This window comes from Podarcis cretensis (assembly GCF_951804945.1).
Source record: "Podarcis cretensis genome assembly, chromosome: 4".
In the NCBI taxonomy this organism is placed as follows: domain Eukaryota; kingdom Metazoa; phylum Chordata; class Lepidosauria; order Squamata; family Lacertidae; genus Podarcis; species Podarcis cretensis.
In genome coordinates, this window is record NC_137173.1 from 7,048,871 (window position 1) to 7,063,499 (window position 14,629).

Consider the following 14,629-nt stretch of genomic DNA (forward strand, 5'->3'; position numbering starts at 1 on the left):
TATTTAAAATGCATCTCTGGGTTATTTGTGGGGCATAAGAATTCGTTCATTTCCCCCCAAAAAAATATAGTCCAGCCCCCCACAAGGTCTGAGGGACATTGGACCAGCCCCCTGCTGAAAAAGTTTGCTGACCCCTGGCCAAGACCCATCAAAGGCTGGACTCTACTGACCCTTTCCCCACAAAGGAAACAAAGACTTTGGTGCAGTGAATAGCAACTTTTATTATTCTTAAATAGCTTTTATTCCCCCCCACCACCAAAAAATATACATAACTATTAGTGCTTTGAACAACACTTGACAGAACCAAACTGCAAACTGACACAGGAGAAACCCAGACACTGAAATGTGTGGTGTGCGAAGCAAACCTAAGCGAGGCCTTTCTTGTGCTGTGGATAGTGAGGGGCTCCAGACACCCCCATTTCTCAGCCGAGGACTGCAGGGCCCTGAAGGGCAACCCCTTCAGCGGCTTCACTGACCCCTGGGCTGCTGCACTCTCACCGACGAGATATTTTGGTGCTTAGGTACAGCGTACTTCCCTGCAAATCCAGAGGTGAAGTATGCATGGGTTTAGTCCAGGCTGTTTTCTTTTTAAAAGAGGTGCGATCTGTGAACATGACAGTGTACCCAAGTACAAAAATACCTGATTCTCGTTTGAAATGGCCTTTAACTAATGACCTGACAGGCCAGGCCAAAGCCCCTCAGAAAAGGCAGATCTACACACAAACAGCTCGTTCCACAATTCTTTGCATATGCACATTGCACAAACCGCACTGCATCCAACAAGGCAGAAATAATGCCCACCCCCGGGTGTTAAAGCATATTGGCAAGGGAGTCTTTCCCCACTCTGACTAATCTGCTGAAGAGTCACCCACAGAGAATCACGTAAACCATATTTATTACGCAGGCTAACGAAACGGGGCAGTATTCAGACTTTCTGCACTTTCGTGCAAGGATGTTTCCTCTCCTCTGCCCCAATGCTCTGTGTGCCACCCCCAAAACTGTGCCAGAGATTTAGGGGGCGTGTGCGGAGGGGGGGGGGAGAGAGAGAGGGGAATGTTCCATCACGCAGGAAGAAATTGTTGCCGTGGAATACAACCCAGAGAGATTTAAAGTAAAACATTTAGCCTTGGCTACGGGGCACCTTCGATTTGCATCGGAGCAGCTGGAAGTCTAAATGTCTTGCTTTGTAGCTTTCCACGTTCTGCTTTGTCAGTCGATGCAATGTGTGTTTATGGAATCCTGGAACTAGACGCAACCTGCAGTTCTGCCTCCAGAATGTGAGAACGGCCCCAAGAGAACTTTTGAGCTACTACAATGAACGGGAGCAGAAGCAGAACGGGAGTGTGTGCCCTGGTGAACGCTCACCTCCTAGGGACCACAAGCGATGCTCCCAAACCCCACTTCCATCTTTGATAAGCAGCCTCCCACTTGAGATCCCTGCATTGCACTAGATGACTCCCTTCCAACTCTGCAATTCTGGGATTCTAGTACTAGTGTCAACCAGTAGGGCGCAAGGCAGGGAGCTGAACAGTAGGTGGCGCCAGAGCAAACTGATCCTCACATCTTCCCCATCTTCCTTGGTGAGTTCAAAGCTGAGACTATGGAGGGGGAAGGAAGTTGGCTGGCAGTGCAACCCCCTGGAATAGTTGTAATAAAGGAAGCAAGCAGCAGGGGCTGGCAGAGTGTAGTCTGAGGTTGACGGGCAATGTTCCCTGTGCCCAAAGGAACCAGCCGCTGCTGTGGTCTCTGTAATGTTGGTGCGTCTTAGTGTGCAGAGTCCCTACAGACAGCCCCCTCACCTGTTTGGACTGTTTTAATGACAATAATGTTATGGATCCATAGGGAAGGGAGGGGAGATTTTTTAAATTTTGTATGCTGCTTGGGGAATTTCTGGGCCGGGTGCGGTGGAATGGTCAATAAATAACTTTGGAAAGGAAATAAACAGTCAAAAAAAAAAAGCAGAGAGGCTGTATATTTGCCTTGTTAGCTGTGAAGTGCAATTGGTTGTGGTTTGGTCACATAATTGTGCTTTCAAGTTGCAGAGAGGGAAAGTTCCGAAACGGCCAAGAAAAAAAGATTGCTGCGATTTTAGTATTGTGGCACTTGGGAGAGCTTGCATCTACTCGTTTTTATTTTAAGCCTTTGCTCAAGGGCCGGCCCTTGTGGCTAGCAACCTCACAAAACCTACCTTTCACTTGCTAAAACACAAGCAATGCATTTCTGCCACTCAGCCTTGCCAGGCTTCTGCTCTAGGGCAGGGTGTTATTAGGGGCAACCTGGGGGTGTATCTGACACGGTTCCTTCTCAGCACTCTTCTATAGCACCTCGGCACACACAGATTGCAGCTTTTAAACTATTGCTTCCGAGTTTTCCACGCTCAGGTTGGGCAACCATCTGGCAGGGTGACTGCGAAAAATTTCACGCCAAATGGGCAAAGGGCGCGAGGAGAGTGCTGCTGCAATTCCAGCAGGGACCAGATGACCCTTCCAGCTCTCTTACGATTCTAGGGATCAGGCCAAAGGCTTGTCTAGCCAGCATCTCAGTCTCACAGCAGCCAAGAAGATGCCCCGATGGGAAAGCAGCCCACAAGCAACAGGCGTTCAGAGCAGAACTTAAGCATGGCCTTATCCTCCATGCGTTTGCCTGGTCCCCTTTCAAAGCCAAGCTGGTGGCCATCCATCGCTGGCTCCTGTGGCAAGGAGTTCCACAGTCTTAACTGCATGCATAGTGGTTTACACTTCTATAAACCAAAATGCACAAACCCACCACTGTAACCTGCAAAAACAACAGACATATCGGGGACACTAGCCCCCTTTGAACTCAGTGGGACGCTTCCACGGACTAGACTTCTTTGCATGAAAAGCTTGTGCCATAATAAATTTGGCAGTTTTCAAAAGTGTCCTATGACTCTTTATTAGGAAGCTAGGAAGTCGCCTCCTACGGAGCCAGACCGTTGGTTCATTGACCTCAGTGCTGCCTACACGGGCAGGCAGCAGCCCTGTTGGATTTATGGCAGAAACACAGAAGGGACCTTCTGTGTACCCTGAGCTGCAGCTGCTCTGTTGCCAGGCGTCTTAAAAACGGCTGCCATCCCAGAAATCAGAGTCCCAAGGCCGTGATCCTGGTGAGATTAGCCAAGTATCTGGAAGAGATGGCAACCCACCTTCACAAAAACCAGCAATCTGAAACGAGCCCCCCAGGAACTCGTTTCACCGGAATAAATAAGGTCAAGCTGAAAGCTGACATCTGTAACCTGGAGGTTTGCGGCTTTCTTCCCCGCAGGGCTCTGAGACTCGGACAAGCAGTAATTCAGCAGGTGCCGCCGCTCCCCATTGTTGCGGAAAGGCTTGACCTGATGGATTCCGGCCTGCCGTGGAAGCGTCAAAATGCAGAGGGGGTCCTTGCCAGAAAGAAGGGTGGAAAAAGTTTGTAGCCGCTGGGCACTGGAGAGTGTCTGCCCTTTTTCACAAGCGCCCTGGTGCAGCTGGGAAATCACCTGCAATTTCCAGGGTGCCAGCAAAAGCAAAACAAAAACCGAGCTGTTGTTTGGGGAGGCAGGACAACGTAGATCCAAAATACACGAAGACCGATTTGAGTAAGCCGAGCTGGAGGATGCCTAGCAAAGCGAAATGCGGAGGGGAGTGTGCGGCAGCGCAGAAAGTGGCTCTTGTGATTGACGGCAGAAGCAAATATCACCCGGAGTCGACATCAGGTGTGGGCAGTTAACCAGGCTGGTGGAATCCATTTCTGATTCTATTTGCTAGCTATGGTTTGTTAGAGCAGAGAGAAACTGGTGGCTCGGGTGGGCGGGGCCAAGTGCAAAATGGCGGCTCGGGGCGGGGCTAGATGAAGAATGGCGGCTGGGACTGGGCGGGGCTTACTGCCTACCATGCCCCCCCTGGGCTTACTTGCACATCAGGGATACTAACGGCCTCCTTGCGACGAAAGAAGCCTTTCTGGTGCTAACTCTTTTGTTAAGACGATTTAGTGATAAGGGACGGCCGCCGGCCTCCCGCAAACAGCCCAGAGATGTTCGGGGGGATCCCGATTTTGCTTCTGCCCACCCCTGGCCTCCCCTACAAAGCAGGTCCCCCTTTGGCCCTCCCTCTCCGGTGGGGAATCGCAGCGGCGTCTTAGCTGAGCGTCTGGGCTGGGTCTGCGGAAGAGGGGGCTCAGAACCAACAGGGCATCCACATGAACGAGCCCAAGGCGGCCCCCGAAGCGGCCCCCGCCAGCAGGCCCAAAGCCATCTGGTCTCCAGAGACGCGGTACGGATCCTCGCGGAAAATGACGTGGGTCGTTCCGGGTGCTGCGGAGAGAGGAAAAGGAACAGATGTAGTAATCGATGTAAGCAGGAAACATGGCCAGTGACGGATTTACGTATAAGCTAAACCATGGCTAGGCAAGCTAAGGCCCGGGGGCTGGATCCGGCCCGATTGCCATCTAAATCCAGCCCATGGACTGTCCGGGAATATAACACCAGTCTTGAAAGACCTACACTGGCTCCCAGTACATTTCCGAGCACAATTCAAAGTGTTGGTGCTGACCTTGAAAGCCCTCAACGGCCTCAGTCCAGTATACCTGAAGGAGCGTCTCCACCCCCATCGTTCTGCCCTGACGCTGAGGTCCAGCTCTGAGGGCCTTCTGGCAGTTCCCTCATTGCGGGAAGCCAAGTTACAGGGAACCAGGCAGAGGGCCTTCTCGGTGGTGGCACCCGCCCTGTGGAACGCCCTCCCGCCAGATGTCAAACAACTACCAGACTTTTAGAAGACATCTGAAGGCAGCCCTGTTTAGGGAAGCTTTTAATGTTTAATAGGTTATTGTATTTTAGTGTTTTGTTGGAAGCCGCCCAGAGTGGCTGGGGAACCCTAGCCAGATGGGCGGGGTATAAATAATAAATAATAAATTATTATTATTATAAATTATTAGTGTGTTTTACATGAGTAGAATGTGTCCTTTTATTTAAAATGCATCTCTGGGTTATTTGTGGCGCCTGCCTCGTGTTTTTACATGAGCAGAATGTGTGCTTTTATTTAAAATGCATCTCTGGGTTATTTGTGGGGCATAGGAATTTGTTCATCCCCCCCCCCCCCAATATAGTCCAGCCCCCCACAAGGTCTGAGGAACAATGGACCGGCCCCCTGCTGAAAAAGTTTGCTGACCCCTGAGCTAAACAAGCTATATCTTAGGGCCCTGCTCTCTTGGGGGGCCCCCAAAAAATGTAAAGGAAAAAAACCACTGGATGTACATTTCCAAAATACAAAAGATAAAAAACAAATAAAATAAAACCTACATGCAGCAATCAGAAGGCTTTTCAATGTTTTGTGAAATTTTGGTTGGTAATGCCAGACTTTTGAACAATGCAGTCTCTTCTGCTTTTCGTGCAATGCAGAGAATTTCGCACCCGGCGCCACCAGAGGTCACCCTACACTTCAGGATGTTCCTAAGCCAGCAGTGGCTACCTCAGGACTGCCCAAACTTTTTTTCAAAGAGGGCCAACCAAAGTTCTTGAGCTTTTTTTAGGATTGAAGTTGCTGAACTTTTTTTTTTTTTTTTTTTTTAAGGATTTTACCTCAGGACATATACTGCCACAGGGGCTGTATTAATCAGCCGATGGGCTGGATTAGGCCCCCAAAGTGGACTTTGCACATGCCTGGGTTACATGTACCAAGATGCTGGAATTATTCTGTCAGTCCCCTCGGCTGAAGAGTACAGAAGGCCATCCTTTTAGTTCTCTTTCCCCCCCCCCCCAAGTAATTTTTATTATTTTCTTTAAGTATTCTTCTTCCAACAATCCTTATTGTTACAATAAGGTGTCTTGCCGAGGAGTGTGCCGAGTCTTGACTTCCCTCCCTCCCTGCAGTTGGTATATTTATCACATTCTTATTGCGTATATTATTCTCATATAGCTACTATTTTACATTGAAGGTATTATTCCAGTCCTGCTAGTGTCTTTAAGTTTTTACAGTTCTCCTTTAAGTATTTGATAAATTTGTTGTAAGAGCAGAAGTAGTAACAATTTTGTCAATTAGTCGTGTCCGACTCTTTGTGACCCCCTGGACCAGAGCACGCCAGGCACTCCTGTCTTCCACTGCCTTCCGCAGTTTGGTCAAACTCACGCTGGTAGCTTCAGAACACTGTCCCACCATCTCGTCCTCTGTCGTCCCCTTCTCCTTCTGCCCTCCATCTTTCCCAACATCAGGGTCTTTTCCAGGGAGTCTTCTCTTCTCATGAGGTGGCCAAAGTGCTGGAGCCTCAGCTTCACAATCTGTCCTTCCAGTGAGCACTCAGGGCTGATTTCCTTCAGAATGGAGAGGTCTGATCTTCTTGCAGTCCATGGGACTCTCAAGAGTCTCCTCCAGCACCATAATTCAAAAGCATCCATTCTTTGGCGATCAGCCTTCTTTATGGTCCAGCTCTCACTTCCATACATCACTACTGGGAAAACCACAGCTTTATCTATACGGACCTTTGTTGGCAAGGTGATGTCTCTGCTTTTTAAGGTGCTGTCTAGGTTTGTCATTGCTTTTCTCCCAAGGAGCAGGCGTTTTTTAATTTCATGACTGCTATCACCATCTGCAGTGATCCTGGAACCCAAGAAAGTAAAATCTCTCACTGTCTCCATTTCTTCCCCTTCTATTTGATTTGATAAATTTACTCCAATTGCTTTTGTATCTCTGGTCTTCTTGTTCCCGGATCCTCCCTGTCAATTTGGCAAGTTCCGCAAAATCTGTCATCTGCCCTGGCCATCCTTTTAGTTCTGGGTGTTCTGCATCTTGCAGTACATTGCGTGGTGAAACTACGGAACTCCCTCCCACAGGACACAGTGATGCTTAACAACTTGCATTAGACGAATGTGCGGAGGGGAGGGCAATTGAGGCTATGGTCCACCTCCACCGTCAGAGGCAGCAGACTTGCAGGGAGAATTTGGACCCGGCTTGGGAAGGGGTAAGTAAGCTGGCCTGGCTTTTGAGGACAAGGATGTTTAAGCTCAAATGAACAGTTGATGTGAAAGGAGATCGCTCAGTCAGTAAGAGCGTGAGACTCTCAATTTCAGGGTTGTGGGTTCAAGCCCCACATTGGGTAAAAGATTTCTGCACTGCAGGGGTTAACAATAGATGATCCTTTTGGTTCCCTTCCAGCTCTACAATTTAATGATTTTATTATTTATACCCCCCCCCAAATAAGGACTCAAGGTAGCTGACAGATATAAATACGAACAGCGGGGGAGAGAATCAATAAGAAACCATTAGACAGACAGACAGACAGACAGACAGAGAGATAGACATAGATGATGGATGATAGATGATAGATAGATAGATAGATAGATAGATAGATAGATAGATAGATAGATATAGATGATACATAAATGGAGCAGTTTTAATTCTATATCATCTATCTATCATCTATCTATATTTCTATCATCTATCTATCTATCTATCTATCTATCATCTATCTATCTATCATCTATCTATCTATCTATCTATCTATCTATCTATCTATCTATCTAATTAATAAGAAACAATTAGAGATAGATGGATTGACCGATGATAGATCAATAGCTGGATGATAGTGCAGTTTTAATTATAATTATCATCTATCTCTAATTGTTTCTTATTGATTATGATAGATAGATAGAGAGATATAGATGATACATAGATGATATAGCGCAGTTATAATTCTATATCATCTATCTATCTATCATCTATTTATCTATCTCTAATTGTTTCTTATTGATTATGATAGATAGATAGATGATCTATCTATTTATCTATCATCTATCTATCTATCATCTATCTATCTATCTATCTATCTATCTATCTATCTATCTATCTATCATCTATCTATCTATCTATCTATCTATCTATCTATCTATCTATCTATCATCTATCTATCTCTAATGCAAATAATCACAATAACAGTGTGGCACGAGCCATTTCATAAAAGCAGTCAGTTCCTTAAACCCTGTTTCAACAAGAAAAGTCTTAATCTGCGAGACGACAGACAGCAAGCAGGGAGACAGCCTGGCTTCTCCTCAAAGCCCAGAACCCCGGGAGTCTTGCACCTCTGGGAGACTGGGCTGGTGTGCAACAACAGCCTCGAAGCGTTGCATCTGCAACACTCATCGCCGCATCCTGTCTGACCAGCTCCAATGTTTGGCCCTCTGCTGCAGCGCCCAAAACGTCACACAGAGGCCCATCGCCACCCATCCTTGGGAGAGGGCCTGAAAAGAGCCCCCAGCTGAGCAAACCTGAACTGGCCCGGGGGGGAGGTGAAAAGGGACGTTGATGGATGAACACACCTCCGTACTGGTTGCCGTAGTAATCGGAGCTGACGTACATCGCCTGGTGGGAGTCGAGGGGAACCGTCTGGTAATAGTCGTCGTACGGGTCATACAGGTGTACCTGGAGAAGGTGAGAAACAAGAACGTTTGCAGCTGAGAAACCTGAGCCGGAAGCCGGAGTGGGGGGGGGGAGGAGGCAGCTCCCCATAGCAACCAGCCTCTGCACCCAGATTGGCTTTGGAGGCTCCCCTGGGGTGCCCCTGGCATTTTGAGGTGCCCTGGGTGGCAGCCAGAAACGGGGCCTTCATGGTGGTGGCCCCTCATCTGTGGAATTCCCTGCTCAGGGAGGCCTGCCTCATCCTTCTCTTGCGTATGCCAGCAGAAACCCATTTTCATTCTGATTTTTTTAACTGGTTGGGTCTGCTGCTCGTTTCCCTGCTGTGCATGCGATGTTTATAGTGTTTTCTTTGCTAAGTTGTTGATGGAGCAGCTATGGGGGGGAAAGAACATGCATTTGAAGGGAGGACCTCCTGCAAGATGTAAGCACAGCTGGACAGCTGTGAAGGAGATTCTCACCCAGACCCCAAAGGAGAGAGGGGCAGCAGTCTGTTGACGGAGAGGAGCAATGCAGAAAATTGTGTGTGTGTGGGGGGGTCCCATCCAGATCCTGAACAGCTCGCCAAGTCTTTGGATCCCAAAGGCCAGAGAATTTCGAGTTCAGTCCGGAGCACTCGACGCCCTCCTACAGCGCCAAAGCCATCGATTGCCAGCCTGATTGTGCTTATTGATCTGTGTGGCTGGCCAGGCCGGGAAATTGGGGGAAGGCTCGGCTAAAAATAGAGTTGCCTCAGCAGGAGAGAAATCGAGCTGTGGGGCTCCAGAGCAAAGCCACTTGGAGCAGGCAGATGTGGCAACTAGGCGACTGGCGAATCAATTTAATGTGCAATTACTTTCCCCTGCCACTTCCCCCTTCGGGTGGCGTCGGGACAGCGCCGGATTCACGTACAGTGGTGCCCCACAAGACGAACGCCTCGCAAGACGGAAAACCCGCTAGACGAAAGGGTTTTCCGTTTTGGAGGCGCTTCACAAAACGAATTTCCCTATGGGCTTGCTTCGCAAGACGAAAATGTCTTGCGAGTTCCTGCGGGGTTTTTTCCCTCCCCCCCCCCTTTCCTAAGCCCTAAGCTGCTTATCAGCTGATCCGCTGATAAGCCGCTTATCAGCTGATCCGCTAAAAGCCGCTAAACCGCTAATAGCGCTAATCCGCTAAGCTGTCAATGGGCTTGCTTCGCAAGACGAAAAAACCGCTATACGAAGAGCCTCATGGAACGGATTAATTTCGTCTTGCGAGGCACCACTGTATAAGCTAAACAAGTTATAGCTTAGGGCCCCACTCTTTTGGGGGCCCCCCAAAAAATTAAAGGAAAAAAAACCACTGGATGTACATTTCCAAAAAACAAAAGATAAAAAACAAATAAAATAAAACCTACACGCAGCAGCAGTGTTTTGTGTTGTGTAGGCTCCTGTGATGTAAGTCATGGGCCCTGCCTGCTAGCCTGCTCCCTCAAATATCACTGGTTTGCTCATTTCTATATACAGGGTGCCTACATTCTGCCATTTATAATTATTAGTCGTTTGCATGATGTATTTACACCTATTATCATTTCATGTTATAGCGAGTTTCTAGAGGCTAGATTATGAGTCTTTGTAAATTGTGTTTCTAAAGGAACATTTGTTATTGCCAAATGCCAGTGTGTTTGCATTATTAAGTTTGTTATGAATAAAAAAGTTTGTTATGAATAAAAAAAACATTTTAAGTTAGAGCTTAATAATAATTTAACTATTAATATACTTCTCAATTGTATTTCACTGTTGATATACTCATGGACATGGGTGGCGCTGTGGGTTAAACCACAGAGCCTAGGAGCTTGCTGATTGGAAGGTCGGCGGTTCGAATCCCCGCGACGGGGTGAGCTCCCGTTGCTCAGTCCCTGCTCCTGCCAACCTAGCAGTTCGAAAGCACGCCAGTGTGAGTAGATAAATAGGTACCGCTCCAGCAGGAAGGTAAACGGCGTTTCTGTGCGCTGCTCTGGTTTCACCAGAAGCGGCTTAGTCATGCTGGCCACATGACCCGGAAAAACTCTGCGGACAAATGCTGGCTCCCTCAGCCTCTAAAGCGAGATGAGCGCTGCAACCCCAGAATCGTCTGCGACTGGACTTAACTATCAGGGGTCCTTTACCTTTTTAATCGATATACTTTTTCTTAATTGTATTTCAGTTCCACAGTTACTTTGATAAAATACATATTTTGTTATGTACAAATGGCTTTAGATACCTATTAGGTCCATAAATTACCATAGAGCATTTATTCAACACAATGGCCCGTCTAGTCCAGCATTCTGTTCTTTTTCATTCTCCCGTATTTTCAGGGAAGCAATGAGAACTAGAAACCTGAAGAATCTCAGACTTGCAGGGCTCTTTCCCATAAGGAGCATTTAAAGGGGCAGGAACGGTTCACAATCAGGGCAGGAAACCGGACAAGGAATGCAAGGCAGACTCACCTGAGTAGCTTTGGCCTCCAGAATCGCTATCTTCCAAGCTCTGTCAAGAAAAAGAGAGAGGAAGCAAATAAAGCAAAGTGTCACCAGCAGAGATGGACAATTTAAAAAGTCCTTCCCCCTTTTTCCCAAGTCCCCCCCCCCACCCAACTGCTGCAAAAAGAAACCATGGGAAACATGAATAACACTTGCAACTCTATTACTGGATTTTGGTTGTGTTTAAATTAGGAGTCCCTTTTGTAGTTATCTACCGAATTTTTCGCCCTATAGGATGCACTTTTCCCCCTCCAAAAATGAAGAGGAAATGTGTGTGCGTCCTAGGGGGCGAATGCAGGCTTTTGCTGAAGCCTGGAGAGTGAGAAGGGTCGGTGCGCACCGACCCCTCTTGCTCTCCAGACTTCAGGAAGCTATCCGCAAGCCGTGGGAGCCCGGCGTGAAGTTGCACAGCTCTCCCACGGCTTGCGGAAAGCTGCCTGCAGGCTTCAGGCTTCGCACAGCTCTCAGCAAGCCGTGGGAGAGCTGCGCGACTTCGGGCAGATATCCGCAAGCCTGGTGAGACCGGCGCGACTTCCCGCTGGGCTCCCTAGGCTTGTGGATAGCAGCCTGTTCTGGGGGCTGGGGTCGGGGGAAGCTCGGGCTTCCCCTGCCCCAGCACCGCGCCTGGGGGGGAAATAATTTTTTTTCTTTATTCCTCCCCAAAAAAACCTAGGTGCGCCCTATGGGGCGAAAAATATTGTACTTCATTTTTTAATAAATTTTATTTTCACATTTTGCAGAATACATCAGACATTCTTTTTACACATTTAATTTTGCTATCAACTTCCCTCCTTTGGCAGTTACATAAGCTGTCTCTTCTTTTTCCTGCACCTCCAACATCAAAACCTAACTATAATTCATCTCTTGAAGTCACCATTTCAACATGGCCCTTTGCACGTGTTTACAGTGGTCCTGCTAATGTTTTAAGTTGTTTGCAATAGTTCTTTAAACATTCAATAACCAAACCCCCACTCTTGCTTTTGTTTTAATTAAGAAAAAAATTATCTTCTTGATTTCTTAATCTTCCCGTAAGTTTCGCCATTTCTGCGAAACCTTTGCTGTATTTGGGGCAGATTCTTCTTTCCACTTTTTGGGCAAACACCATTCGAGCTGCTGTGGTGGAGCTATTAATTTGTGTGTGTCTTTGTGTGTGTGCACATACAGTACAGACACACAAACGCGTTATCTTCGTCCCTATTGAAGGAGGCCATCTGGGCAGAGAGAGAGAGCCTGGCTACAGCTACCTGTGCTCAGGTAACTTCAACACCAGTTGTTGCACTCCAGAAACCATCAGCCTCAGCTAGCAAGACTGAGGTGAGGGATGATGGGAGTTGTAGTTCAGCAACACTCAGTGGTCCACAGGACCCCTCCCTTTGATAATACTGTGTAGCCCAGGGATGGGATACAAATGGAATGCCCTGAAGATGTTGTGGCATCACAACCAGTGGCGTAGCGTGGGGGGTGCAGGGGGTGCCAGCCGCACCGGGCGCAACATTTTGGGGGGCGCACTCGCAACTCTCTGCCCCAACCTGGCTCACTCCCACTTGCAGCGGCAGCAGCCTGGCGAATAGGGGGCGCGCACGCAGGGCGCACGGAGTGGCAAAGGCGAAGGAGACGAGGCAGAGGCTGCGGGCTGGCGGAGGAAACAGGAGAGATTCAGATTGCAAGCAAGCCGGGACGCTTCGTCGGCTTGGGGAAAGCCCTGCGGGGGCCAAGGGCATGCGCCTCGCTTTGCTGGGTGCAGAGGTGGGGAGGGAAGAATCTCCACCCCTCTCTCTCTCCAAAGGGGATTTACGCCGGCTGAGCTGGGTTTCGCCTCCTCCGCCACCACCTGGGGACAGCCCCTCGGAGGAGAAGGACGTTGGGGAGCGCAGAGAGGAATCGGGGGGCCGCAGCTCCAGCCATCGCCCATCGCCAGCAGTGTCCGTGCCTCCTTCGGGGGGCTCCTCGGGGGGTTCCTTGAGGAATCCGGGCAGCAGGATCTTGGAGACGCTTTGCCTGCGAGGCAGCTGCCCACAACTCCCGGGGCCAGCCCGGGCAGCCAAGTGAGACCCCTGCTTCTTCAGAAATTTCTCCAAAGGCTTCATCCCGCCGACGGCAGTGGGGGCACCCAGGGGCTCAGCTGGGCCCCAGGACGAGGGGTGATCCAATGTGCCCTTTTCAGCTTAGGCCAAAATTGGGGATCAGGGGCGGCGCACTCTGCGTGCCTGCGGCGGGGGTGGAGAGACGTGCGATCAGAGAGTCATGGCTATGCCAGATGTTGGAGGCGGGCGAAGATCTGGCCAAGAAGGTGGCAGGGAGCTGCCTCTTTGGAGAAGGGAAACGTGTCCGGCGTTGGGGGGGTGGAGGGGGGGCGCTGCTCTGGCCAACCTTACCGAGCGTGGAAAGGCTTTAGGGGGCGGTGTGCGCGGGGTCCTGCTTGACTCTCCCTGCAGGGGGAGTGACCAGAGGCGCCTCCGATGGTTCCGATGCCTGACGCCCTCCTGAAGTGGTAGGCGGCGAGAGGCAGACAGGTGGATTGCCGTCTACTCTTTGGCCGCGCCAGAAACGTGGCGAGCGGGCGCAACATCTGGGGGTTAGGGTTAGGGGGCGCAAATCCATGGGTTAGGGGGCGCAAATTACTTGCCTTGCCCCGGGTGCTGACAACCCACGCTACGCCACTGATCACAACTCCCATCATCCCTCACTGTTGGACCTGCTGCCTGGGCCACATGGGATTCGGAGTCTACCAACAAAATCTGGAGGGTGGTTACTGCTGGCAACAGCCCAGCCTGTGTTGTACTCTGGGGAAGAAAAATGCAAATTTTGCAGCCCATATATGCTGTGTGACTATATTCATGCTTGTGGCATGCAGTTATACAGTACTGTGCTACCTCAGGTTAAGAACTTGTTCCAGAGGTCCGTTGTTAACCTGAAACTGTTCTTAACCTGAGGTACCACTTTAGCTAATGGGGCCTCCTGCTGCCGCCGCACCGCCAGAGCACAATTTCTGCTCTCATCCTGAAGCAAAGTTCTTAACCTGAAGCACTATTTCTGGGTTAGCGGAGCCTGTAACCTGAAGCGTCTGTAACCTGAAGCGTATGTAACCTGAGGTACCACTGTACCCTCTTGCCACGACTCTCAGACCTGCTCATCTGCCTCCTCTTACTTCTGCATTTCCTCCTGACTTCTAAGCCTATTGTGGCTTCTGTAAAGAACTAGAAACTTGATTTCATGAGAAAACAAACACTAACGGATGTTTCCAGGATGCTGGAACCCGATCTCAGCCTCCAAATTCTCAGCTTGCCTGGTGCAATTATTATGAACGCACACTCAGCCGCAAGCAATAGCTTCTCATATTTGTATGCCTGTGAAACATGGAGACCACTTATAAACGCCATCTCCAACTCCTCAAAAGATTCCATCAACGGTGTCTCCGAAATTTTACACATCTCTTGGGAAGACAGGCGAACTAATGCCAGTGTACTGGAAGAAGCAAAGATCACCAGTGTCGAAGCAATGATTCTTCAACTTCGTTGGACTGGTCATGTTGTGCGGATGCCTGATGATCGTCTTCCAAAGCAACTGCTCTATTCTGAACTTAGAAATGGAAAGCGTAATGCTGGTGGCCAACAAAAGAGGTTTAAAGACTGTCTCAAGGCAAATCTTTAAAAATGTAATATAAACACTGACAACTGGGAAACACTGGCCTGCGAGCGCTCCAGCTGGAGAACAGCCTTTACCAAAGGTGTTGTGGGCTTTGAAGACACTT

The 14,629-nt window shown here is 49.1% G+C and overlaps 1 protein-coding gene across 1 annotated transcript in view; it reads right to left on the minus strand.

Annotated features, from left to right (window-relative positions):
- Positions 1-196: 196 nt before the first annotated feature.
- Positions 197-14,629, minus strand: part of PLEKHB1 (pleckstrin homology domain containing B1) — a 43,872-nt gene continuing 29,439 nt past the window's right edge. Inside the window, exons 4-6 of the mRNA XM_079974221.1 lie at positions 10,846-10,885; positions 8,303-8,405; positions 197-4,309 (exon numbers count right to left, since the gene is read on the minus strand). Of these exons, the coding sequence (XP_079830347.1) occupies positions 4,173-4,309; positions 8,303-8,405; positions 10,846-10,885 (280 nt within the window). The 3' untranslated portion in view covers positions 197-4,172. The remainder of the gene's footprint in view (positions 4,310-8,302; positions 8,406-10,845; positions 10,886-14,629) is intronic.